This window comes from Electrophorus electricus, chromosome 14 (assembly GCF_041902795.1).
Source record: "Electrophorus electricus isolate QZ-2024a chromosome 14, ASM4190279v1, whole genome shotgun sequence".
Classification (NCBI taxonomy): Eukaryota; Metazoa; Chordata; class Actinopteri; order Gymnotiformes; family Gymnotidae; genus Electrophorus; species Electrophorus electricus.
This window is the reverse complement of record NC_137510.1, coordinates 23548490-23573930: the sequence shown is the minus strand read 5'-3', so window position 1 is coordinate 23573930 and position 25441 is coordinate 23548490. Positions and strand designations below refer to the sequence as shown.

The following is a 25441-nucleotide window of genomic DNA, read 5'->3' as shown; positions in this document are numbered from 1 at the left end:
GAGTCCCACAGCATTCATGCCTGTTGGGGTGAGCCTGTGTCTGCGACACCTGGGTCAAACTCAGCCCTGCTCTTTAAAGAAAATGGCACGATTCCGAAAACGCTGTTATAGCTCAGCTTTATTTATTAGTTTGTGTGCATTAGTAACGATACATACAAAAATAATTACATTCTGCTTGTAATTGAGAGAAAAAACAAAAAACAACAACAAAAAAAACCTGAAGCAGGTGAAGACAAACGTCGACTGAAAATTTAAGACAGCCATAAACGGCCAGCGATGGTGATGTGTACTGGAAGATGCCTGCCCAATGAAGGATTTGTCAGGCTAAATTGGGCCATGTGGCTCTTCCTACAGGGAGCTGAAGAAGGCAAGAAGACCCGTGTCTGGGGAGGGGTGAGTCAGGAGCTTCTGGATCTGTGTGCAAAAAGAACTCGCCAATAACCCCAGGGCACAAAAGCTGTTAGCCTCCCAGTTCTTAGGCCTTCTGTTCCCACATGCAAAACCAATCAGACTTCCTTATTCACTCAACATATCCAACACGAACAGGAACAATCCCAAACATTCCCTGCTTGTTTCATTGTTCAGAAAGGAATAGTTCCTTTCTAGTTTTCTAGAAATATTCTTTAAAAACTCCAAAAAAAGTTTAGTTATTTAAAAGCCACACTAAATTTGACTTAACTGGGCTTTGTAATGCCCAGTAGGTCTGACCTAGAATACTCGATCTACATGACAGAGTGAGATTAGGCAGTAACAGGTGCTAGGTAGAGCGTTTGTCTGCGTTCTCCAGTGTGGCTGTACCTCTTTGAAGTTGGGGTGCTTGGCATCCTGCACCAGCTGCAGTAGGACCCCCTCTGTGGTGGTGAGAAAGGCCCCGCTCTGCTTCAGCCGCGACAGGGCGAACAGCCGGTCCGTCGGACTGAGGTGCAGGTGAGACGCTCGCTTTCAGCTAGTGAGCATTTACCTCAAGAACGCATTTAGGTTGTGGGTCGGGAAGTCTAAGTCAGCGGCAGTACCTTCGAGATGAGACGGCGTCTGCAACAATGTGAACCTCCATTCCTCTCTCCAGGAGATCATAGGTTGTGCACTGGAGAGAGGGCAGAATACAGCGTCAGAAGTCATAACCATTCCTTCGATTTGAAGGCTTTGATGTTTTTCCTACTGCGCATCCATAGCTGTCTGTTAAACGACACAGGTAAAACACCACAAAGCTTACTGCGATGCAGGCTTGGGCCTCTATGCCACACAGGATCGCCTGCTGAGGGTTGCCCAGGCTCTTGAGCTGGTTCTCCACACTCTCAGTCAGCATGGAGAAGCGGGTTTTGGCATGGGCCTTCAGGCCCTGTGCACCCAGCTCAGAGACGGTGGGGCCCAGACCCGTAGGGTACTGCTCAGTCACAATTGGGGGGACACCCAAGATCCGGCAAGCCTGCACAAGAGGGCGGCGCCAACCATTACTGGACATTTACCCTGGGCTCAGAGTTGTAAGGCTTGTGAGAAATATAAATAAGGAATTTACTTATTTGGGGTCAGCTTGTATGGGTTTTACATAAAAGTCATTTCGGGATAGTGATGGCGCTATGCCCTGGCTCCTTATTTTTACTGGTGCCACTTGTAATATAAGCCGAGTGACGTGCCAAACATACATATGTCCTAATACAAGTCCTGAGCGAGGCCCAGAGGCATTATGGTGGACTACCTGTAGCAATCTTGCAGCATTGCTCACAATGTTGGTGAACTGGAAAATAGTTGGTCGGAACTTCTCTTGCATGTCACACAGCAACAACACTGTGCTTTTGGATGACAGACGTCCTATATGTGCCACTGAAAAAAAAATCATTTGAATCAACAAGTTGTTGTTTGTTTGTTTTTTTAAATCCAGGATTTGTGGAAAAAGCACGTGGTTCACCAACCTTCTCATTATTAACAAGTATTTAGTAGTAATAACCGTTTCACTTCAAGTTTTGACATATTACAAAGTTGCCTCATAGACAGCTGCGAAATCTACGCTGGAAAACGAATTTGTGGGAAAGACTAGCATTCAGGTAGATGTATTTCAGAGATACGAAGATATAACCTTATGTGTATGTCTTCGTTGGAAGAGGTTTTACATTTGCATAGATTTGCACCTCCACCTGGTTACAAGCACCATCTTGACAAAAACCTGCGCGCCGTGTCCCTGCGACATGCAAGGCGACACCTGCAGATAACTCGAAATTCGCCACTTACTTTTGCTTGAGGACAGGTCGCCAGCGATGTCCTACGTCTATCGGTAATTTTTTCGTACGGAAACGTCAGAGGTTTGTCCGAGCAGCCTGGGGACGACGACTGTTACTGACAAGAAAACAACGGTTGTACCCCTCGTAGAAATGTGCAGCCATGTAGAGTAACACAACATGATCGACACACAACCTAATACAGATTTCATATTTATGATTGAGAGCTGACACTTGCTATCGCTTTCTTACAGATGCAGATTAGTAGACTATTTCGATCTAGACACCTAACAAGCGGATTTCCAATGTCTCTAAAATTGAAAAATTCGCATTTCTATGAAGGCATATTGAGGAATATTGGTGCGACATCATGGTAGAGTTTACTCTCTTCGCCCCGGTCTTGTTCCTGGGACGGTTCTGAGACATTACATATGGATCATCTTTCCCAAATCTCGCTGGTTTTATTAGAACCACCTACCCATAATATGTCCACGTATAAGAAACGTAAGACCTTCCATAAGACAAAATGGACTCCCTCCTGAGGCGCATCCACCAGGGGACGGTATGGGATAAACCAGTGCAGTGTAATTGGACTGTTCAATTAGCATCATTTCCTTTTTTTCCTTTTTGCACAAATCGACACATTTATGATGTTGTTTATTTCTCCATTATTTCAAACATTTCAACGTAATCTCAAAAAGAGGAGCCGTCTCCTCCCTCCCCCCCCTTTTAATGTGAAATTGACCCGGAAGTACTTGGGCGTGGCTATTGACCTTAGCAAGCGCACTCTTTTGGCCTTAGCTGGGATTTGGGGGATTTTGTGTGCAAAATAGCGGTAGGACTTTAATTAGTCCAGAACTTTGTAAAGTCGAACGTACACTTAATAACCAAAGTATTTTTGAAACATTCACAGTTGCTTGTAAAGCGACCATTGACTCCGTTTTTTGAAAGCACTGAGAAATAACACGTTTTCTTATGCTATGCTAACCTTTGTATAGCTCGAAGGGTTTCGGGGATTAGTAGCTAACTATAGCTGTTGCTAATCTGTTAGAGCATACAGTGTTTGGTGTCGTAGCGCATTGATTTAATCGCTTTGTTGTGTTTTAATTTGATCTTTGTACATATATATATTTTTGTGTGGGATATTTTTGTAGTCGCCGAACTGCTGGCTACTTGCTAGCTAGCTAGCTATCGCTAGCCCCTTTCACACTCGAGCGGCGTGTTGGAGCTGCAGGGAAAATGTCAGATTTTGACGAATTCGAGAGACAGCTGACCGAAAACAAACAAGGTAAGAAAGCATGTTATCGGATTTTAATTGAAACGTAATAAGCGGTCTATATATATATATATTTTCTAGTTCACCGGTAATTTTTTTTGATCGCGACTGCATAGAGTCTAGCTAGCATAACATAGCTGGTCACTAATGAAAACCAGTGCATCTCCTCGGTCTTTGAACGGTCTGCACCATTAACATCAGCTAACTAAGATTTTTTTAAATGTAAATTTAGTACACTTGTTGAAGATGGCTGAACTTTAGATGTTTTCAATGCTTCGGTGCTCAATTTAAACCCCTTGTCACAGTCATCCTGTTTGTTTACATGGACTTATATATGGATAACTTTATTGTAAATTATAGTTTTTTTTCCAAGCAGTGAACCTCACCCCATGGAAAGAACCCAGTAGATGTACTAACATCCCACATATTTTCCTTTGCAAACTATAAAGAAGTAACAAGGAATACCAAATAACCTTTGGTCTCTTGCGCCGTTAGCGGACAGAGATAAGGAGAACAAGCATCACCGACGCAGCAGCTCCCGGAGTCGGAGCCGGGACCGAGACCGGAAGAGGAGGAGCAGGGACAGAGAGAGGAGAAGCAGCCGAGATCGCCATGGTGACAGCAAGGACCGCAGACACAGACGGAGGTGTGCTGCATTCTGCTGTTGACAGATTTGACTTTAGTTGATAAAATGGCCTCCTGTCCCATGCTTCCTGTTTCCATGGCGCGTTAAAGCCTTCAGTAAGCACGGCCCTTGCGGTGTCTCTCTTTACAGTCGTTCCCCGCACCGTGAGAAGAAGAAGGCCAAGGTGAAAAAGTACTGGGACGTACCGCCACCCGGCTTCGAGCACATCACACCCATGCAGTACAAAGCAATGCAGGGTGAGTCCGTCTTCCTCCCTCCCTTGCTCCTCCTCCTCCCCTGTGTCCTGCTTTGTCTCATCATTCTCTGTGTTGTCTGCTGTCCCTCAGCTGCCGGTCAGATCCCCGCCACTGCCCTGCTCCCTACGATGACTCCCGAAGGGTTGGCCGTGACCCCCACTCCTGTCCCCGTCGTGGGCAGCCAGATGACTCGCCAGGCCCGGAGACTCTACGTGGGCAACATACCTTTCGGCATCACGGAGGCAAGCATGGCTAGACCCTACTTGCAGATGCACAGTCATTTTTCCAGTATTTGTACTGAACCTGTCTGTTAGCCAGCTGCCTTAGTAAAGGAAACATAACCACGCCAGAAGAGCTTTGGTCTTGGACTGTCTTGTTTTGATGGATGAGGTCTCACTCTTTTAAAGTGGTGTGTGATTGCAGTCGCACGGCCACTGTGTCGATGCTCTTCGGTGTTTGTGATACCAGTGGAGGACACGGACGTCTGGTCTTTTACAGGAGTCCATGATGGACTTCTTCAATGCCCAGATGCGACTGGGTGGCCTGACTCAGGCTCCAGGAAACCCGGTCCTTGCTGTGCAGATCAACCAGGACAAGAACTTTGCATTCCTGGAGGTCAGCCTCCTAAGTGCACTTCTTCCTCAAACCCTCAAAATCTGACGTAGTTTCGTAATTCGCTGTTCTAAACAGAGACGCCGTGTCCTTCTATGCTTTAAGCCACACCGTAAAGCTTTCCAAAGGTCGACTGCTCTTTGTGTTGCCTCAGTTCCGCTCCGTGGATGAGACGACACAGGCCATGGCATTCGATGGCATCATCTTCCAGGGGCAGAGCCTAAAGATCCGTCGACCCCACGACTACCAGCCCCTGCCAGGCATGAGTGAGAACCCCAGCGTCTATGTTCCAGGTTGGCTTCATTCACCTGTCTCATAATGGGCACAGCTGAACTATTAGCTGTGGTCACAACACCGAAACGTTCCATCTCTTTGCATCTGTCCCAGGCGTCGTGTCCACAGTGGTGCCTGATTCGGCTCATAAGCTCTTCATCGGTGGCCTGCCCAATTACCTCAACGACGACCAGGTTGGTTTCGATGAACATGTGGTTTCTAGATTTATTTTTAGAGTTCACTAATGGCTCTCTCCGTTTGCTGGCTTGTTGCTACGTCTCAGGTGAAGGAGCTGTTGACATCGTTTGGCCCCCTAAAAGCCTTTAACCTGGTGAAGGACAGTGCCACTGGTCTCTCTAAGGGCTATGCCTTCTGCGAATACGTCGACGTCAACATCAGCGACCAGGTAAGTGCCCGTGTACTCTTCTGACCGCCGGACGGGATTTAAACCTCCGTGGCTTGACAGACTTTGGTCCCAGCACTGGCACGAGCCACGAGTCCCGAACATGGCTCCGCACTCTTCAGATCTCCGACTGTTCCTGCTTTGAAACGGAGCCTGTGTTAAGGAAATGAAGGCTCTCTGTGCTAATGCACTGTATTGTGGGCGTGGCTGCCTCTTCAGACTTAGACCTGCTTTTAAAGGGCTTTAAATAGTACCGACGTTTCTTAAGATGACATAGTGTGCACTGTCGGAGAGTGTCCAAGCTTTATTCAGTTTGGAGAACAGAATGCAGACGTAGACTGAGAGAACGGGGGAGACGAAGGGGGAAAGGCAGAGTGTAAGTGGATCAGTAATGCAAATCCGGAAAAGTGGAGCAGAACGTGAGTGAGCGGAAACGATACTTAAATGTAGACTGAATCTGAAGCAGAAATTAGCATACACTTTCAGGAACGACTGTAGCACAGGACGCCATATCCAATCAGGAGCAGGAGGCGTATCCGTTGCTTCACCTGCTTTAACCACTGGCATGGCCGTTTGGGTGTGTAAAAGGCCCAGAGGCTTAAGCCACGCTGTTTGTGACCTGTCTCCCTCTCCCCTGTTGCAGGCCATCGCTGGCCTCAACGGCATGCAGCTGGGGGACAAGAAGCTCCTTGTTCAGAGAGCCAGCGTTGGATCCAAGAACACCTCACTGGTGAGTGGGGCGTGGGTGTGCACGCGTGCCAGTGTAGTCCGCTGTTTCCCTGTGGGGACGTTGAGAAAACAATTCCCCTCTCCTCATCTGTCCCTCCCTGAGTTCTGTCTTCCATCCCTGATCCATGTTCTCTCTCTGTATATGTGTATGTATATGTTAACCAAACACTTAGAATTCTTATGAATTAATATAGGCCGTGTACTCCCGCCTAAATGCACCCGCGTATGCGACTCCGCCTAACTTATCGAGTTTGTTGTGGTGTGTGAGAGGAGTACCAGCATGGTCCCACAGCCACAGAAAAGTTTATTCCATTCATGGCAGTCAAAGTGTAGATAAGGTCAGACTGCAGTATATTAATTACTGAAATGGAAGAGTCCTGGGATCAGAGCTAAGATAACCCAGCTCGGACATAAGAGAGCGAGGAGAGAGAGATCTGTGGTTGCACCCCACCTAACTGAATGCCTGCTCTGTTTACCCACCTCATCTGTTTTCCTTTTCCTTGGAAAATACCCAAGTAAGCTCATTTTATTAGCACTTTATAGGAGTGTCTGCTAAATGCCAGTGTAATATAGCCTGTTAGTGCCATTAACCAACTGAATTCCACATGTGGGCACAGGGGTGGGAGTCAGGCTTCTCTAGGGACTTACTAAAAGCATTGCATTACATAAATGGTTGGTTAGATTTATTGTAGTTTTAAGTTTGTTTGTTTATTTGTTTATTTGTTTGTTTATTTATTGCTGTGGCAGCAAGGATTTTGGTATGCAGGCCACCATGGAGAAATATTCCCAACCAAAACACTGTAATTACAAAATAAATTTCAATGACACCACAGCACAAATCACGAGGTTTATGGTCCCCTGTCTGTGCTGGGTTGCATGCACGCCTGCGTATCGTGAACCGCCGCCTTACGTGCGCTGCTGTTCTCCCCTGCACCAGACTGGCATCAACCAGACCCCGGTGACGCTGCAGGTGCCCGGCCTGATGAACAGTTCCATGAACCAGATGGGCGGTATCCCCACCGAGGTGCTGTGCCTCATGAACATGGTGTCTCCCGAGGAGCTGCTGGACGACGAGGAGTACGAGGAGATCGTGGAGGACGTCCGTGACGAGTGCAGCAAGTACGGCCAGGTCAAGAGCATCGAGATCCCGCGCCCCGTCGACGGCGTCGAGGTGCCCGGCACTGGGAAGGTGAGGCCATAGCTAAATTTGGTTGTGTTAAAATAAATGAACTGTTAATAGGCTCGAGGCTTGTGTAGCAAGTAATGACAGCTGGTTAAGATCGCCTCGAGAGAGCAAATGAGAGAGCAAACATTCCGGCTACTGTACAGCGTTCAGTAAAGTATTCAGATCCCTTTTTGCACACTTTTGTTGTGCATTTTGATTGGTTATAATTGTGTTTTTTTTTACCCATCAACCTACAATTAATCACCCATAATGACCCATATGAGTTTTGAATATTAATTAAAATAAAAAAATTTAATCTCTTATTTATGAAAGCATACATACCCTTTATGCAGGGTATGTTTGTAAAACATTGTAAAAAACTTTGTAAAAGCCCCTTTGGCAGGAGTTATACCTGCCAGTCGACTTGGGTTTGTGTCATACCTGCATTTGGGCAGTTTATCTGTTCCTTCATGTCAGACTGGATGGCAAATGTCTGAACTCCCATCTTCAGGCCTCTCCTTAGCTGTTTTTCGGATTTACATCTGGGTTGTGGCTGGGCGACTCGCGGACATTCAGGGACTTGTCCTGAAGTCAATCGAGTGTTGTTTTGGCTGAACGCTTCAGGTCCCTGCTGTCAAAGTCGAAATGTTGCCCCAGGCGGAGTGTGCGCGTGCTCAGGACGAGGTGTGTGTGCGTTCCTCCATCCCTCGGTTGATACCAGTCTTCCTGGAAACACCCCCGTAGCGAGATGGTACTACCACCACGTTGCACAGCAGGGATGGCATTAGCCAGGCGATGAGCCATGCTGTTTCTGTCACCAGACATGGTGCTTCGCTTTTCATCTCCTCGGACCAGGGCAACCTTTTCCATACGTTGCCAGTAATGTGCTGTCTAGCCCACGACAGGCGGTCATGTACCTTTTCCTCAACACTGGCTTTCGCCTTTCCACTCTGCCGTGATTCAGGCCTGATATAGGGAGTGTTGTAGTGATGGCTGTCCTCCAACCTCTTTAGAGTGCCCGTTGGGTTCTTTCTTACCTCCCTGAACAAGACGGCCAACTCTAGGAAGGTTCAAGGTCGTGCCAAGCTTTTTCCATTTCAAAATGATTGATGCCACTGTTGTCCTGGGGCACTGAAAGCCTGAGATATTGGTTTATATCCTTTTCCTGATCTATGCCTTGCCATCATTTCATCATGGCGATCCTTCATGATTTGGTTTTTGTCTTGCCAATGCAGTGGAAGTTTTTAGATCTATAACGGTCTATAAGGGCTCGTTGTGTGCCTTTCCAAACTGTCGTCAAATTGCAGCAGGTGGACTCCACTTAAGTTGTAGACACACCCAAATCATAATTAAAGCAAACAATTTCTCCCTGATCACAGTGTGAGGTGCCACAGCAAAGGGTATGATTTACTTTTCTGAAGGAGAGATTTCAGTTGTTGATTTTTTTTAAATTTTTTTTAAATTTTTTTTTCTTCTCTCGCAACTCTCTGAAACATCACTATCATTATGGGTTATTTAAAATAAAAATTAAATACATTTTTGTATTGTTTAGCTCACTAACTCGCCACACAACACTACTTGACACAAAGATCAAATATAAGAGGTTGACATTTTTTGAATGCACTGTTCCTTTGCTCATGTGGTGCTTTTCTTTCCAACTAGATCTTTGTGGAGTTTATGTCGGTGTTCGACTCACAGAAGGCCATGCAAGGGTTAACAGGAAGAAAGTTTGCCAACAGAGTGGTGGTGACCAAATACTGCGATCCAGATGCCTACCACCGCCGAGACTTCTGGTAGAGGAGGAGAGAAGCGTGTCAGAAAGAGAGAGAGAGAGAGAGAGAGAGAGATGGAGTGTATGGAATTTACAGTCCCCTGTCCCTTTTGTGTGTTGGGTTTTTTTGTTTTGTTTTGTTTTTTTTATAAATCTATCTATCTATCTATCTATCTTAGGGTTGTGAGAGGGAGTGAACAGTTTTTAGTGAAACCAGTAATGCATCTGGTGTCTGTGTGCTGCACACCTGTCACCAGTGGTGTTACTGGCCATATTGGCCGCACTGGCTAACAACTTTTTAAATGTAACTCGCGTAAGACTTTGCGTAAGGTGTGGTACAGTGAGAAGAGGCACATGTCTTTTGGGAATTAATTAGGCCTTGCATCGAGAGTTATCCTGAACATTTGTACACAGAGACTTGATGTGTTTTCACTCTCCAATGGTTGTGAAGGTAGAGACTTCCTCTACAGGACACTGTAACTCTCTCACGCTGGGAGAGGCAGAGAGGGTCGAGGGCTAGTGAGGGGGGTTCCTGAGCTGAAGGAGATGTGCTTTTGAACACAGCAACCAGAAAGCAGCCACAGGTTGTGAGAGGGGCAAGTAGCTGTTCACTACAAGTCTGATGTCAAAAAGGTTTGTCGGGATTGTAATGTCTGAGGAGGGAAAATGGCACAGTTACGGACCATACAGTGACTTGCTTTCTCTGTACATAAAAGAAGTTCAATTCAAAAACAGGCTAGTGCAAAAAATCTATCAGAAGTTTCTGTGTTCATTTTCCCCCCTTCTTTCGACATGTTGGCTCAGTCTTTCTCTCTCTCTCTCTCTCTCTCTCTCTCTCTCTCATTTCTGCTTGTTCTAACATTTCTTTTCTCTTGCAAGCCATTTTGTCCTGACCCTATCGAATCAAATTTGTACCCAGTGGAAAAAAAAAAAGAACTTCTTCTTTTTTCTTTTTTTTTTTTTTTTTGGTGGTTTTTTTTTGTTTTGTTTTTTGTTTTTTGTTTTTTAATACATTCTGTAACTAAATGTCCACTGCTGTTTTTTAAAACTGTAATAAGCTGAGCGAGTTGATTTAATACGGTGCGTTGTATGAGGACCAGTAGAATGATTTGGCGTAATAAAGTCAAAGCGTTCACACGTGTTTGTGCATAACCCTCTCATCTCGTCGTTCTGCGTGGCTAAGCCTCCGGCCAGCACTAACGGGCCGCCTCAGTGCCCTCGGTCCATATCGGCTCTATACTGCTCACCGCGAGATTGTAGTATAGCTCTTCATTTCAGAGTGCGTGACAGTGGTGAGGCAATTGGTCTTGAGACTGTTTTAAAAAACGATGGGGCCACCAGATTGTGACTTCACAAATGTTGGGCGTGTTCCTGCCTCTTGCCTTTCTGTCTTCAGTTGTTTTTGTTTTTTTTTCAATGTAATTTCTCGAATTCATAAATAAAACAATCTTAGAAAAAAAGTTAGTGGGTGTATATATTGATTGATTGTCAGTCTCGCTTATCAGTGATGGACTATAAATCAACATTAGTGTTTGTAGAAACTTCAGTTTATTCTTGCATATAGTGGCCTGTTGCAAGAAAAAAATCAAAAGCATTTTTTTGAAAAGTTGAACTGTAAATGTATAAACATGTCGATCTATATAGTATATAACATAGACGTGCAACACTCATAAACTAAAATGTAGTCGATCGCTATAACCCTCTTAACTGGTTTGTGGCTGCAGAATACTGTTGTTTATCTGTGATTGTTTTAAGTATGAAATCTGTTTCCCACTAGTATTCACTAATATAAAAAAGCGCCATATAAGAATTCTGTCTAAAGAGGTTTGGAAAGGTGAATTTGTGCCACAAGCAAATAAAAAACTATAAATGAGTTAACAGAAATTGTAAAATAAAATAGCGAAGACACTCGGTAGGCCGTGAGTGGTTAGCGACTGAGTTTCTGAGCTGGACATACAGTGGGTTCCTGATATAGAATCTCTTAAGAGTGTTTGTTGTAGGCTGACCCGCACACATATGCCTGACCCCACAGTCCTAGTGGTATCTGATTAAAGTGGATGACATGTAGAGAAATGTTCATCAGGTATCCCCTTTCCATGACAGTATTTTTTGCTTAATTTTATATTTATCAATTAAAAGTTGTCTCCTCTCCACCCACCCCTCCCCCGTGTAAACAGCTCTCTGCCACTACCTCCTGTGTTCTTACTGTCATTAACAGGTGGGTGTCCAAAATAGAACATACACACACACACACACACACACACACACACTTGTGCGAGCACACACAAAAAGTGGCCCGACTGACGCGAACGCTGTGGGGCTGGAACGTTTTCCCCTGCTCGCGTACAAATCGCCTGTGTGCTGCCTCCGAAACTGAAGCTAAGGAAGGGTAGCATGAACAGAAGTCAGTTCACATGCACGGAGGAATGTTTGCAAGGCTGCAATGGTTGGATGCAAACCACCCCCCCCCTTCTTTCCCCCTCCCTCCGCCCCTTAAAGTGCAGCCCCGCCCCTCCCCTTCTGTCTGCAGAGACTCGTGCTGGTGGTCCCCAGAGCTGCACCTACCCAGAGAACAGGTCAGAATTTTCATTACACTCACTCATTGATAATGCGAATCTGGTTTTCAGTCCATTTGCTACCCACATACACATTTCTCGAAAATCTGAAGTAATAATTATTACTTATGCTTAGTTATTTGTGATTTTGGTAGTTTGAGTTTTAGAAGACATTAGTTTCAGACTCACATCCGATGTGCCGCATCAAAGTGCATCTTTACTGGACTTGATCCTGCGGTTTGTAGAGAATGTTGGGGGATTTCTTCTGAACCACCAAAAACGTGGAGTTGATTCCTTCAAAAAATCCACTGGCGTGATTTGTAATGGGTTATGCTGATGTCAAAGACTTTCACTGACGAGGTCAGAATTACTATCATCATTACTAAGCTTTTTTTTTTTTTTTGTGAGCTCACTCATTCATTCATTCATTCATTATACACTTTTCTGAGAAAGGCATCAGTCTACAATAAACCTGGTTGTCTGTTTACTTTACTAAATAATTTAGTTCTTTAGTTCTGCCTTTAGATCTGCATGCGTGTGTTTGTGTGTGTGAAGAAGCTGGAAGGAGAGGTTTGTTGAACTGGTAATCTAACTCTTCCAGTATGATTGCCTAAACACGTTCCTAGTAGCCGTGCAGAATGCTGCGCTCTTGCCTGTTGGGACAAGCTGCTGGCTCGGGTTGGGGGAAGGTTTGCACCACCTTACCCAAGTTTCATATTATCACTAACAATCACAGCTAGTCTCCCAGTCCCGTAGCTAGCCAACTAGTAGACAGTGGCAAGGATTTCTTTCCATAACGCTTAGGGTCAGCAGATGAAGACTTACTCCCACTGGGTTAATTTTAGACTGTGTTGGCATAAGCAACTTATTCAGAGGTTTTTTTCTTCTCAGACTTTGCTCTATAAGGGTTTCTAGCCTTTCTTGTATGTCCTGTCCCTCATAATGGCCTTAAATCATTTTCTTGTGCTAGGAGTGTTTTTCTGCTCAGCATTTGTATCAGGGGCAGTGAGAAGGTTTTTGGAGTCCAGGGAGGTCATTGGTTTTTAGTACTAGTTTTACTTTTTAGTCCCATCTGTTTTGGTCATTTCATGTTTTCTAATGCTTAAGTATTAGTTTTCAAAGTGACACCCAGAAGACTAAGCAAAATTTCATCATGTGACCCAAACATCCCTGGTGACGTGCACACGCCTGTGTGTGTATTTTAATGATGTCCTCTGATTCCCCCTCACATTATTAATGTTACTCCCCCTGTCAGTCAGCAAGTGACAAACACCTTTCTGTTCCTTCCTCTGCTCTCTCTCTCTCTCTCTCTCTCTCTCTCTGTCTCTCTCTCTCTCTCTCTCTCTCTCTCTCTCTCTTTATCTATCCATCTGTATTACTCTTCTTTCAAGAGTAAACAACCTAAACAACCCTTATATTTATCTTATTTTAAAAATCGCAATATTCCCCTCACTCCCTTAACAGGCACACACACACACACACACTTGCCCCTCTTGTAGGAGCATACAGTACGAAGGTATTTATGTGGTTCAATACAGCACCACAGTGGGAACAAATAGGTCTCACACTGAGTGCCTGTCCTGTGTCAACCGTATGACACAATAACTCAGGCCTCATAGTGAGTGCCTGTCCTGTGTTAACCGTATGACACAATAACTCAGGTCTCACACTGAGTGCCTGTCCTGTGTCAGCCGTATGACACAATAACTCAGGTCTCACACTGAGTGCCTGTCCTGTGTCAGCCGTATGACACAATAACTCAGGTCTCACACTGAGTGCCTGTCCTGTGTCAGCCGTATGACACAATAACTCAGGTCTCACACTGAGTGCCTGTCCTGTGTCAGCCGTATGACACAATAACTCAGGTCTCACAGTGAGTGCCTGTCCTGTGTCAACCGTATGACACAATAACTCAGGTCTCATACTGAGTGCCTGTCCTGTGTCAACCGTATGACACAATAACTCAGGTCTCATACTGAGTGCCTGTCCTGTGTCAACCGTATGACACAATAACTCAGGTCTCATACTGAGTGCCTGTCCTGTGTCACCCATATGACAATAACTCAAGTGCGATACTGAGTGCCTGTCCTGTGTCAGCTGTATGACACACATAACTCAAGTCTCATACTGAGTGCCTGTCCTGTGTCACCCATATGACAATAACTCAAGTCTCATACTGAGTGCCTGTCCTGTGTCAGCCGTATGACACACATAACTCAAGTCTTATACTGAGTGCCTGTCCAGTGCCTGTCCTGCGTCAGCCGTATGACACACATAACTCAAGTCTCATACTGAGTGCCTGTCCTGTGTCACCCATAAGACAATAACTCAAGTCTGTCCTGTGTCAGCCATATGAATGCACTATGTAAATGCTGCCTGGCAGTGAGCTTTGTAAAAATAGTTGAATGGAATAATGTCCAGATATTATTGGCTGCTGATGCGTTTTCCGAGTATCTGGCTCTGCTTTAGTTATGAAAATAACCTGCATGAGATGAAAATATCAGAGAGGGCACCACATACAGAAGCCAAAGGTAAAATCAAAGGGCTTACCGGGTGGTTGAGGTCCCGGGATCCCTGTGCCCAGCCCCTAACCTTACCCAGCGTAGGACATGCTAAGGAAACGCTAAGCCCACACGCCTGAGGTGAGCGCTACATTCCTGTGAGCCATTTTGTGGGAAACTGGCACTAACGTGCCCTGTAATTACATAGTTGTTGCATATTTGGTGAGCATACTGCGAGCCGCTGTACAGGTGAATGTGTGAATACCACAAGTCACGCACGACAGCTCCAGTTTGGGCCGTTTCTCCCTCGTCGGGAAGCTGTGAGCCCGTCGCATGCTGTTGTCCGCGTGCCGTTCAGGATTTGCTCACCGGGATGGCCTCTCTGTGCATCTTCCTTCCTTCCAGGGTCTTCAGAAAGTCAGTCTACTCCTTCCTCCTTGACGCATCCTCTTGCTCCTCCTCATCCTCTGATCGCGATTGCTGCCTCTGTGCCGCCCTCGCCGCTCGTCCTACAGCCCGCCTCCTATTGCCACTCAGGCTCGCCCCTCCGCCTCCATCGTCCATCTGCTTCGTTTAGCCTCTGCTGCCTGTCCCTCCACCAGCAGGGCCATGTGGTCTAACTTCGTGCAGCAGGAAGAAGAGGGGCGAATGGGCATGGCCTTTGGGGGCGTGGCCGGGGGAGTGGTCAGCCGCGGGGGCAAGAGGGCCAGGGCCCCTCGCATGAGCGACAGCCAAGAGGGCAAGATCAAGCTGACGTTCTTCCTGGTGCTCGTGGGCGTGACCCTGACGGTGCTGGGCCTCGGCACGGAGTTCTGGGTGGAGCTGGCGCAGCCCAAGCACTTCCGCAACAACCAGACGTGCGAGATGGCACACTACGGCCTGTGGAAGAGCTGCGTCCGCACGCTGTGGATAACCGACATCGACCCGAAGAGAGAGAGCTGTGGTCCTGCACAGCTGCCTGGACGTGAGTGCTGGCTCTGTCCCTCTGTGTCTCTCTCTCTGTCTCTCCATCTAGGTCTCCATCACTAACTCTTTTTCTCTCCCTCGTTTTTCTGGGTTTTTTTTCTCACACAAATGCACGCACACATACACACACGTGTTTTTTTTTTTAAAACTTCATTGAGACCACACTATTTAAAGGCACCAGTTCACGTGATGCCACAGAAATAGCTTTAACGTATTACCTTAAATATTATTATTATTTTTATTAATGTGCACTCTGTATGTTGACTCATTATGCAACAGTATGCATATGTATGCATCTGGGTTAGCAGACTTGAGCAGAACATGCAGAATTATTCTTGGAGGCCGGCGCCCTGATAAACCCCAGTGCTGGAGGAGTCGCTGAACCTCTGTGATTTTTTTTTTTTACCATTTACTGTCAGAGTATAACTCTAATGCTTAGCATAAGAAGCATGATGTCAATCAGTCACAGGCTTACACACACACACGGACACACAGTTAGCTCCAGCAGAGATCTCTTTGGCATTCCGAGAGATGGAATATTTTGGTATACACCCTAGACACCCGAGTGCACTGTGGGAGCACTCATACTCTAAAAGCTTTAGTCTTCAGTTCTTTTCTTTCAGTTTATCTGCCTTCTGTCACTTCTGCAAGTCCTGGTGCATTATGGTATATATATGAAAGATCGTTTCTTTCCAGCAAACAGGAGTGTGAAACGGACATGTGCAGTGTGTATGAGAGAGAAGAAGTGTGTGCATGTGTGTGTGTGAGAGAGTGTGAGAGAGAGAGAGGCAGAGACCTCTGTGTTAATATTAAAAAATCAGCGATAAATTTGCTTCACCCTTGGTGAACAGCCAGGAAGGTTTTCTTAAGTGCATAGGGCAAAAGAAATACACACTGTGATGGAGTTTTGCAGTTAGTCAGAGCTGTCCAAAATTTTAATCCAACCTCATTTGTTTTATGGTATCCCAAAATATCAGAGCAAAAACACTCTAATCTGGCCAGGACTGTTCTTAATATAAAATTGCATCTTACATTTATAAACGGAGGACAATTTTTAGGTTTTAAGGTTTTAATGTTAATGTTTAGGTTTTAAGACAAATATAATTTGGGAAAAGTGTTAGCCTATATATTAATGAATTTTGAAAACACACACACACACACACAGTCTTCAAGACTGATGGAAAAGTATCACAGGTGGCTGCCTCATTTAAGAGAAAACCAAGAGCATGCAAAGCTGTCATCAAAGTAAACGAATCTAAAATCTAAGACAATCGATATTTGTTTAACACAGCATAATCACAGGTGTGTTATTTCACTGGTTTCATAGTCACTGTTTTTTAATGTAGAAAATAGTAAAAATAAACAAAAAAGTAGGTGTGTCCAGATTTTTGCCTACTACTATATGGATGCCAGTCATCACTGGCTGTGGATAAAGCTGACAAGAATATGAAAAAGTTTCAGTTTTAAAATTAGAAAGAAGTAGTGATGGAGATGTGAAGATGGTGAAAGGTGCAGAGAAATGGAGAGAGGCAAAGAGAGATGGTGAGAGGTGGTGGAGAGGTGGAGTAAATGGAGAGAGGTGGTGGAGAGAAATGGAGAGAGACAAAGAGATGGTGAGAGGTGGTGGAGAGGTGGAGTAAATGGAGAGAGGTGGTGGAGAGAAATGGAGAGAGACAAAGAGATGGTGAGAGGTGGTGGAGAGGTGGAGTAAATGGAGAGAGGTGGTGGAGAGGTGGAGAGAAATGGAGAGAGACAAAGAGAGATGGTGAGAGGTGGTGGAGAGAGGTGGTGGAGAGGTGGAGTAAATGGAGAGAGGTGGTGGAGAGGTGGAGTAAATGGAGAGAGGTGGTGGAGAGGTGGAGTAAATGGAGAGAGGTGGTGGAGAGGTGGAGAGAAATGGAGAGAGACAAAGAGAGATGGTGAGAGGTGGTGGAGAGAGGTGGTGGAGAGGTGGAGTAAATGGAGATAGGTGGAGAGAGGTGGTGGAGTGGTGGAGAGAAATGGAGAGAGACAAAGAGAGATGGTGAGAGGTGGTGGAGAGGTGGAGTAAATGGAGAGAGGTGGTGGAGAGGTGGAGTAAATGGAGAGAGGTGGAGAGAGGTGGTGGAGAGGTGGAGTAAATGGAGAGAGGTGGAGAGAGGTGGTGGAGTGGTGGAGAGAAATGGAGAGAGACAAAGAGAGATGGTGAGAGGTGGTGGAGAGGTGGAGTAAATGGAGAGAGGTGGTGGAGAGGTGGAGTAAATGGAGAGAGGTGGTGGAGAGGTGGAGTAAATGGAGAGAGGTGGTGGAGAGGTGGAGTAAATGGAGAGAGGTGGTGGAGAGGTGGAGAGAAATGGAGAGAGACAAAGAGAGATGGTGAGAGGTGGTGGAGAGGTGGAGTAAATGGAGAGAGGTGGTGGAGAGGTGGAGTAAATGGAGAGAGGTAGAGAGAGGTGGTGGAGTGGTGGAGAGAAATGGAGAGAGGTGGTGGAGAGGTGGAGTAAATGGAGAGAGGTGGTGGAGAGGTGGAGAGAAATGGAGAGAGACAAAGAGAGATGGTGAGAGGTGGTGGAGAGAGGTGGTGGAGAGGTGGAGTAAATGGAGAGAGGTGGAGAGAGGTGGTGGAGTGGTGGAGAGAAATGGAGAGAGACAAAGAGAGATGGTGAGAGGTGGTGGAGAGAGGTGGTGGAGAGGTGGAGTAAATGGAGATAGGTGGAGAGAGGTGGTGGAGTGGTGGACAGAAATGGAGAGAGACAAAGAGAGATGGTGAGAGGTGGTGGAGAGGTGGAGTAAATGGAGAGAGGTGGTGGAGAGGTGGAGTAAATGGAGAGAGGTGGAGAGAGGTGGTGGAGAGGTGGAGAGAAATGGAGAGAGACAAAGAGAGATGGTGAGAGGTGGTGGAGAGGTGGAGTAAATGGAGAGAGGTGGTGGAGAGAAATGGAGAGAGGCAAAGAGAGATGTGAGAGGTGGTGGAGAGGTGGAGTAAATGGTGAGAGGTGGAGTAAATGGTGAGAGGTGGAGTGATATGGTGGTGAAAGGTAGAGTAAATGGTGAGAGGTCGAGCGATTGGTGGAAAGAGGGTGAGAGGTGGAGTAAATGGTGAGTGGAGGTGGAGGTATGGAGGAAGAAACCTCAGTGTTGGACACTGTACCATAACACATTAAAACACAATCACCCATACAGTTCTTACAGCACCAATGGAGTGCATTTTTCGGTCTATTCATAAAATAGCATTTCTCTCTCTCACCCTTTAACGCTCACTTTTTCAAATCAAATCAAATTTGCTCTATTGACATGACAGAATAAAACACCTATGTGGCCAATGCAATACTGTATATGTAGATGTATTATTAAAATACAAATGAATAAGAGTTTTATAGAGGATAGAAAACAAATAAAATTAAACAAAATAATAACACAAAAACAGTAGTAGATCGTCAGCATGAACAAAAATGGAAGACAATGAAGTAAACAATAATGGTAACTAAGTAAAGGGCATTAGATTACAGGCATTAGATTACAGGCAATAGATTACAGGCATTATATTACAGGCAATAGATTACAGGCAATAGATTACAGGCATTATATTACAGGCATTATATTACGGGCATTATATTACGGGCATTAGATTACGGGCATTATATTACAGGCAATAGATTACAGGCATTATATTACGGGCATTATATTACGGGCATTATATTACGGGCATTAGATTACGGGCATTATATTACAGGCAATAGATTACAGGCATTATATTACAGGCAATAGATTACAGGCATTAGATTACAGGCATTCGATTACAGGCAATAGATTACAGGCATTAGATTACAGGCATTAGATTACAGGCAATAGATTACAGGCATTATATTACGGGCATTAGATTACAGGTATTATATTACGGGCATTAGATTACAGGCATTAGATTACAGGCAATAGATTACAGGCATTAGATTACGGGCATTATATTACAGGCATTAGATTACAGGCAATAGATTACAGGCATTAGATTACAAACAGTGAAATGATTGTGAATGTATCTTTTATAGTGTTTTCTCTGATCTTATGCCAGTTTTGTATTGTCCTGCTAAATCATTTCCCCCAGTAATATTTTCACTTTTCTGTATAAATCAGTGTGGGGATGCTGGGGATTAGTAATTCTATGCAGAAAGGATTCTCTGATGGTTTGGAGTTATGTACATAACAGAAGAAAGTGACCCTGGGTTTCAGTCTCTCCGGACAGGCGTGGGTGCAGATCCTGTCCCCTCCCACTCTGCTTTTTCTGTGCTTTCTTGCTTCGATGGCCATTTTATGGTCACTCATTCTATGATTTCATACAGTTTGCCTTTGTTTTTTGCATTTAATTTTGACGCGGTAAAACCTCACTTGCTCATTCTTTCTCTCTCACTCTCTCTTGCTCGCTGTCTCTCTCGTTCCCTTTTCTCTCAGAGTCTAATTGCACATACTTCAAGTTCTATACCTCGGGAGAAAATGCAGTCATTTTTAAGAAAACAACAAATAAAAGTAAGTTTCTATCACTTATCTTCTCCTCCCCTTTCTTTCGTTCATGCACATGCTTCCCTCTTTCTGTTTTGCCTCCTCTCCTCTCCTCTCCTCTCCTCTCCTCTCCCACCCCTCTGATCTCCCGTCTTCACGTATTCATCCCTCCATCTTTTTCACTAATAAGAGAAAATCTTCCTTCCCAGGCTTCTCTTCAGTTCACTCCAGAGTTCTGTCATATGAGATCTCTCTCTCTCTCTCTCTCTCTCTCTCTCTCTCTCTCTCTCTCTCTCTCTCTCTCTCTCTCTCTCTGTCTCTCTGTCTCTCTGTCTCTCTGATCCAGATCTGAATCTAGCCTCAGCCATGCTGGCAATCTTCAGCCTGTTTCTCATGGTGATGGGCTGCGTGTGTGTCATAATGTCCCTCAGCAAAAACGTGCCCTTCCTCCTAAAGCCGGCCGCCGTCTGCTTCCTCGTCTCTGGTGAGCCTCACCGTGAACCCCTGCGACCTCAGACCAAAATGCCTGCCAGTGCCTCGGTCATCTGAGGCCAGGAGCCTAAAATGAGTACAGCTGGCCCTGGGTGGGGAGGATGGCCGCGTTTGTCTCTATTGATCAGCGTCTGTTAGGTCATGTATACAGAATCCAGCAGTTAGTTCTCGCCTCAAAACGTGTGCAGCTCTGGCTTGTCTCAGAGAAAGCTGATGTTAGCCCTCGCGTTCCCAGGGGGAGACTTATCTGGTGAGTGGGAGCTGGCCACGAGTAAATTGGAGAAAACAAACAAACAAGGCCCTGTACCGCTACATGTGTGTCTTTATCACCTTTTCTCTCTTTCGATCTCTCTCTCCCTCTCAGGCGTCCTGATCCTCGTGTCCATCATTGTTTTCCACCAATCGGTGCTGGCCCTGCTGGCGAGTGACCACAGCATGCCCCTGAACCACGAGCTGTCCTGGTCGGTGGCGTGCGTGGGCTCGGCCGGCGCCATCCTCATACTGGGCAGCATTCTCTTCATTCTGCTTGCGTTGCCCTTCGATCCTCTGGAGAAATGCATGCCGCGGACCAGCCGCAGTGACACCTAGAGGCCTGGAGGACATTTATATTTTCAACTGTCTGTGACATAAAGAAGCTCGTTAAATTAAAAAAAGACTGATAAATTGTTTGAATGTACGGAACGACAAGAAGGTATGTAGTATTCTATGATCATTTTTAGTAATAGATAGACCCCAGCTATTTGCTTATTGGCAACAATCAATACATTGCATTGTGTGTGTATCTGGCCATTTTATTTGGACAGGTTGACCTGAACTTGACTCGTTTTGATCGGTGGTGTTGTATGTTAGGTCTCTTTATAGCGGTTGAGAAATGTCCAAACAGCCCTGCAGTCATTAGCCAAATGTCGGGATGACTCTCCATGTTGCGGTTTACTTCTGCTACTGTGCCACACTACACACTGGTTGCCAAAGGTCACCACTGTTGGGCCCCTGAGCAAGGCCCTTACCTCGCCATTGCTCAACATGTACTCTGTCATAATTGTAGGCCACTTTGGATAAAAGCGTCAGCTAAATTCCATAAACGTAAGTGTAAATCCTACTCTTAAGTGGTTCTCCATTTGCTTGGCAGCGTGAAAAGCCATAGGATAAAAACACCAGGGTAATGGAACAGTAAGCAACATTATTACATTTTACTTGTCAAGTAATTTCCACTGACCCAGTCACTGTAAAAAACAAACAAACCAAAAACCCAAAACCACAAACAAGGCCTGCTCCTACCATGTAACATTCCACACCATTTTTCTTAATATCTCATCACATCCTATCATGCCTTTTATTTTTACATATGTCAAAAGCCATTCCTAATGGGTTCCCAGTACGAGGGGGTGAAAGGTCATCATACTTCCTCAGCACTCACACAGTGGGCTAAAGAGAGCTTTATTAGGAAAAAAAACTCACTAGAACATTCTCACGCTGTTATATTCAGTAAGCAGGCGTCTCCGTGTAGAGTCGTTTGGAAACCGTTTGTTTGTGCATAATTAAGCGCTGTTGTTGTAGTTCAACGTTCGTTCCGGCTCCAAAGCTCCACTGTAGATGCAGGCCAGTTGCCAGGACCTCTTACACACCGTTTGTGCTGCCTCATGGCATTGTGCGGGCATGGTTTGTAGCTGTTATGCCCGTCAGAATCAGTGGCATAGCCCAGAGCTGTGGGCGAAGGGTCAAATCAAAGAGAAATCTGCTGTTTACGGGAGCTTCAAAGTTTCCGGAAGCTTCTCCCTCCAGCAGTAGGCTTGCTGTGACATTGTTCTTGTGTCGGCTGAACAGCTGCTCTGCAGGCTCGGGTCCTGTCACGTGCCTTTGGTGAACCGCACAGGCCCAACAGTTTGGGAACTCCAGAGCTACAGGAAGGCTGATGGAGTCGTACTTCTTCATGCAGGTCAAATGTCGGTTCAGGTCAAATGTTGGTCAAGATACCCTTTGATGTTAACTGAAAAATTTATTTTGTGAATATCTAGACCATGCTGGTATGAAACTTGGCTCACTGGTTAACTGAAACTGAAAGCCATCTTATGCTGTCCCCTGACATTATTTTATTTTTATATTTTAGCTATAAAACTAAAATATTTTTATATTTTATATTTTATAGGGGTCACCTTGCAACAGATGTTTTAAGCTTAGCATAATTGTGATCTACTAGTTAGCTTGAAAATCTCCAGATAATTGTAGTTTCAAACCTTGCCCTGTAATATAATTTTTTTTCATTATATTCAATATTTATTCTAAATATTTAACCCATAAAACAAAGCGATCATAAACAAGGTTCAACCACAGTCGACAAAAGTCAACTGGTTTATGATACTAGGCTAGTGTACCCAAGTGCCACCTTAACACGAATAATAAATAACGCAGGTAAACATTTGAATTAACACTTGAATTAACACTAAAATATGAAGAATGTTGTCAGAGTGCTGTATGTTTGTCCTGTGTGAAATGTAAATGATGTATGGAATGTTTTATTTGACTGTGTGTCGTACAGACAGACCTTATTCAAAAGTGTAAATAAAGTGTTTGTATTTCACTCTAGCAGTTGAGCAGGATTCATTTTTCTCTTCTCTCTCTTCATGGTTACCTCAGTTTGCTGGAGAATTCCGTTATTTTGCACAGATAGGTTTAACAGGTTCGTTTATTTTCTCTTTTTCTGTTGGTGCTGCTCATGTAGGCTAAAATTAGTGCACTGCTTGTCTGTGAACACCAAGCTAAAGTGGAAGAGAAATATTATCCTAGAATTCCAACTATGGCCGTCCTCCTCTGGTACAGGTCGCCACCCCCTGTGGGTTGGTCGGAGGACCTGGCCTGTAGAACGCTGCCTGTAGCCCCCTGTATTTCTCTGTATTCCGTCCTGTGTACAAAAGGTCCAAGGTCTGTGTGCAGCCAGTACGGTAGCAGTTTCTAAGGTGTTTATTATGCTCATAGTAACGGTGTGTTACTATGCCTGACCTTGAATGAATGAGTTTGCAAGGGTTTGCATAATGTCAAGCTGCAGAGTGACTGGTTGCTTGGCATATATGTGCGTGCGTGCGCGCGCGTGTGTTTGTGAGCGTGCATGTCTAAATTGGGGGCGCGGAAGTGAAGAAATCAGAGCCTGTAGGTGGACACCCGAGGCTGAATCTCGGCTGTATGTATATATAGCCCTTTAATGGAAGCTGTCAGACTGCATGGCTCGGTGCAGCAACACGCCACAGCATGCTCGCGTAGGTCTAACGCACCCGCATCGCCACCCAGTCTGGGCCTCCACTTAAGCAAGTGGTTGAAAATGGGAACATAAAGGACTCCAGAGCCTGTAGTGACTCTGCAGGCTGAAAAACTCCACTTCCAGAGCAGTACGCTTGGCTGCCTGGCCTAGGAGAGCAGCAGGCTTGGAGATTCATCTCGATCATCCGTAATCCCAACTCCAGTCAGTCTCTTTTGAGGCTCACACATACACTATATAAGGTTTTATATGAAGCAGTTCAATGATTTTTTATTAGTGTTTTATTATGGTACTTTGCGATCTTTTGTTTTGAAATAAAATCTATTTTTATTTTATTTTATTCCCGTTTAGTTTATAATTAGAGCTCTGCAGAATCAATTTTTTTTTTCAAATATATAAAATACTTTGAATAAAAAAAAAATTCTCGGAATTGAAAATCATATCAAGCCTTAAAAATCCATGAATGGTTCTACCCCTAGCCACCACGGTGGGAGAATAATACACTCGCCTCACTGTTCTTGTAGGCCTAGAACAACAAGAATGACATCACGCCGTGCTTGTCTTGGTCTTTTATATATAAAATTCGTGCATTACAGTATTTCAGTTTATCACACATTTAGATAAACCATATTGTTGTTTTTTTTAATTGATCTATTCTCCACTACATATTATTTAGTGTTCCCCACATAAATGTAGTCTATGTGTTGTTTTTGCGTTTAATTTACTGGTTTAGAAAAGACCTCCATTTGTAGTAGTGTGTTATGTGTGATGCTAATTTGCACTCTAGTGTCCGGGGCCAGACGCTGTGTGAGATCAGCGTAACGTAACGCCACTTGTGAATCTCTCACTCGAAGAAGCGAAAAGGTGAAAAGTCAATTGGGACTGAGTGCAACACAGTGAAAGTTCATTTTGTTGGAGCGTTGCCATAGTGATGCTGGCATGGTCATATGACACAAGGAAGAGAAAAACACAAATGACATGACATGCCCCTAACACAAGTCTGACCCAATCAGGCCTCAGGGAAGTGTCCCAATGTATAGATGCTTACAAAGGAACCAACCACAGTTTCTGCCCCATACTGACCGCGAATTGCTACTCACTTCAAATAAAGTATCTATATCTATTTTTTTCAAATATAGTTATGCATAATTATAACATAACCTGGCATTTCTAAAGATTTCATATTGATTCTATCACCCTGTCCATTATTTTTATAAAGTTATTTTTTTGTAACATGTTTCTTTTTCTCCACCCTCCTTTGAAAGCACAGTTTCGGATAGAAGTCACTTTAAAGTAAAAGCTCTTAAGGAATGGCCTCTACTACCCCTTCTGTAAACATCTCTCTCCCTCTTTGTCCTGGCGTGCAACCTTGGTAATGCCCCAACAGAAAGACCACTGGTAAGGCTACAGCTATGTCTACTGCTACCAATGAACAACAAAAATAACACCATGGCAGGTTTCATATAAAAATGTCTTTTGTTTCAACACTTGGTCAGTTCATCATACTCTATTTTCCTGTTGACAGAACTGGAAGACAATTTACAGAATAAAGACTAAATTGTGTTATCAAAGGGTGGAAAGCAAAACATTTCCAGAAAACACATGAAAACAGATGCTCCCCATGAATTTGTAATGCTAGCTGTAATAATAATAATAATAATATTTCTCGTCCTTTATCAAGTTTAGACTCATGTTTCTGCATTGGCCAGTGTCAATGTATAGGAATCACAGTTGATGTCTTTGAAAATCCAAATCAAAAGTTTAAAACTAGAATCGTTTCCAACATCGTGAGCAGTTATTCCGCTTTATCATAAAGACAACAACAACCTCTCTCCTTCATTTAAAGCCAAATAAAAAAGGTAAACTTCACAGTATCCAAT

The 25441-nt window shown here is 44.7% G+C and overlaps 3 protein-coding genes and 1 long non-coding RNA gene across 9 annotated transcripts; 2 read left to right on the top strand and 2 right to left on the bottom strand.

Moving 5' to 3' along the window:
• Window positions 1–100: 100 nt before the first annotated feature.
• isoc2 (isochorismatase domain containing 2) lies at window positions 101–2861 on the bottom strand. Of its 4 annotated transcripts, none has more exons than XM_026999176.3 (7): window positions 2692–2861; window positions 2227–2331; window positions 1697–1821; window positions 1214–1426; window positions 1014–1084; window positions 799–916; window positions 101–414 (listed from the first exon to the last, which is right to left on the bottom strand). In XM_026999176.3, coding segments are annotated over exons 2-7 (594 nt in total). In that variant the 5' UTR covers window positions 2228–2331; window positions 2692–2861; the 3' UTR covers window positions 101–348. The 4 variants fall into 4 exon arrangements, with proteins under 4 accessions (XP_026854977.2, XP_026854979.2, XP_026854978.2 ...); XM_026999178.3 differs by having other exon boundaries at window positions 2227–2325; window positions 2692–2792; XM_026999177.3 differs by lacking the exon at window positions 2692–2861 and adding an exon at window positions 2466–2680.
• Window positions 2862–2965: 104 nt separating this feature from the next.
• u2af2a (U2 small nuclear RNA auxiliary factor 2a) lies at window positions 2966–10788 on the top strand. 2 transcript variants are annotated; one of them, XM_026999146.3, is made up of 11 exons: window positions 2966–3501; window positions 3985–4135; window positions 4265–4371; window positions 4462–4613; window positions 4870–4986; window positions 5138–5276; window positions 5371–5450; window positions 5540–5662; window positions 6303–6389; window positions 7326–7577; window positions 9216–10788. In XM_026999146.3, exons 1-11 carry the CDS (start codon window positions 3453–3455, stop codon window positions 9348–9350), a joined length of 1392 nt encoding a protein of 463 aa, XP_026854947.1. In that variant the 5' UTR covers window positions 2966–3452; the 3' UTR covers window positions 9351–10788. The 2 variants fall into 2 exon arrangements, with proteins under 2 accessions (XP_026854947.1, XP_081551790.1); XM_081695664.1 differs by lacking the exon at window positions 4870–4986.
• LOC145651110 (uncharacterized) lies at window positions 7291–9208 on the bottom strand. Its single transcript, XR_014116785.1, has 2 exons — window positions 7995–9208; window positions 7291–7569 (listed from the first exon to the last, which is right to left on the bottom strand). It is a non-coding gene; the product is annotated as an uncharacterized LOC145651110 (long non-coding RNA).
• A 1016-nt stretch (window positions 10789–11804) lies between the features above and the next one.
• Window positions 11805–22735, top strand: cacng6b (calcium channel, voltage-dependent, gamma subunit 6b). Of its 2 annotated transcripts, none has more exons than XM_026999163.3 (5): window positions 11805–11900; window positions 14786–15344; window positions 19772–19846; window positions 20166–20303; window positions 20676–22735. In XM_026999163.3, exons 2-5 carry the CDS (start codon window positions 14990–14992, stop codon window positions 20897–20899), a joined length of 792 nt encoding a protein of 263 aa, XP_026854964.1. In that variant the 5' UTR covers window positions 11805–11900; window positions 14786–14989; the 3' UTR covers window positions 20900–22735. The 2 variants fall into 2 exon arrangements, with proteins under 2 accessions (XP_026854964.1, XP_026854965.1); XM_026999164.3 differs by lacking the exon at window positions 11805–11900 and adding an exon at window positions 11971–12239.
• Window positions 22736–25441: the final 2706 nt, after the last annotated feature.

Coding starts and splice junctions, on each gene's coding strand:
- isoc2 (XM_026999176.3), bottom strand. Junction 1,427..1,696: donor ATGCTGCAAGATTGCTACAG/GTAGTCCACCAT, acceptor CCTCTTGTGCAG/GCTTGCCGGATCTTGGGTGT. Junction 415..798: donor AGCACCCCAACTTCAAAGAG/GTACAGCCACAC, acceptor TTTTGCACACAG/ATCCAGAAGCTCCTGACTCA.
- u2af2a (XM_026999146.3), top strand. CDS start 3,453: ATGTCAGATTTTGACGAATTCGAGAGACAGCTGACCGAAAACAAACAA. Junction 4,136..4,264: donor GACCGCAGACACAGACGGAG/GTGTGCTGCATT, acceptor CTCTCTTTACAG/TCGTTCCCCGCACCGTGAGA. Junction 4,614..4,869: donor TACCTTTCGGCATCACGGAG/GCAAGCATGGCT, acceptor GGTCTTTTACAG/GAGTCCATGATGGACTTCTT.
- cacng6b (XM_026999163.3), top strand. CDS start 14,990: ATGTGGTCTAACTTCGTGCAGCAGGAAGAAGAGGGGCGAATGGGCATG. Junction 15,345..19,771: donor TCCTGCACAGCTGCCTGGAC/GTGAGTGCTGGC, acceptor CTTTTCTCTCAG/AGTCTAATTGCACATACTTC. Junction 19,847..20,165: donor TAAGAAAACAACAAATAAAA/GTAAGTTTCTAT, acceptor TCTCTGATCCAG/ATCTGAATCTAGCCTCAGCC.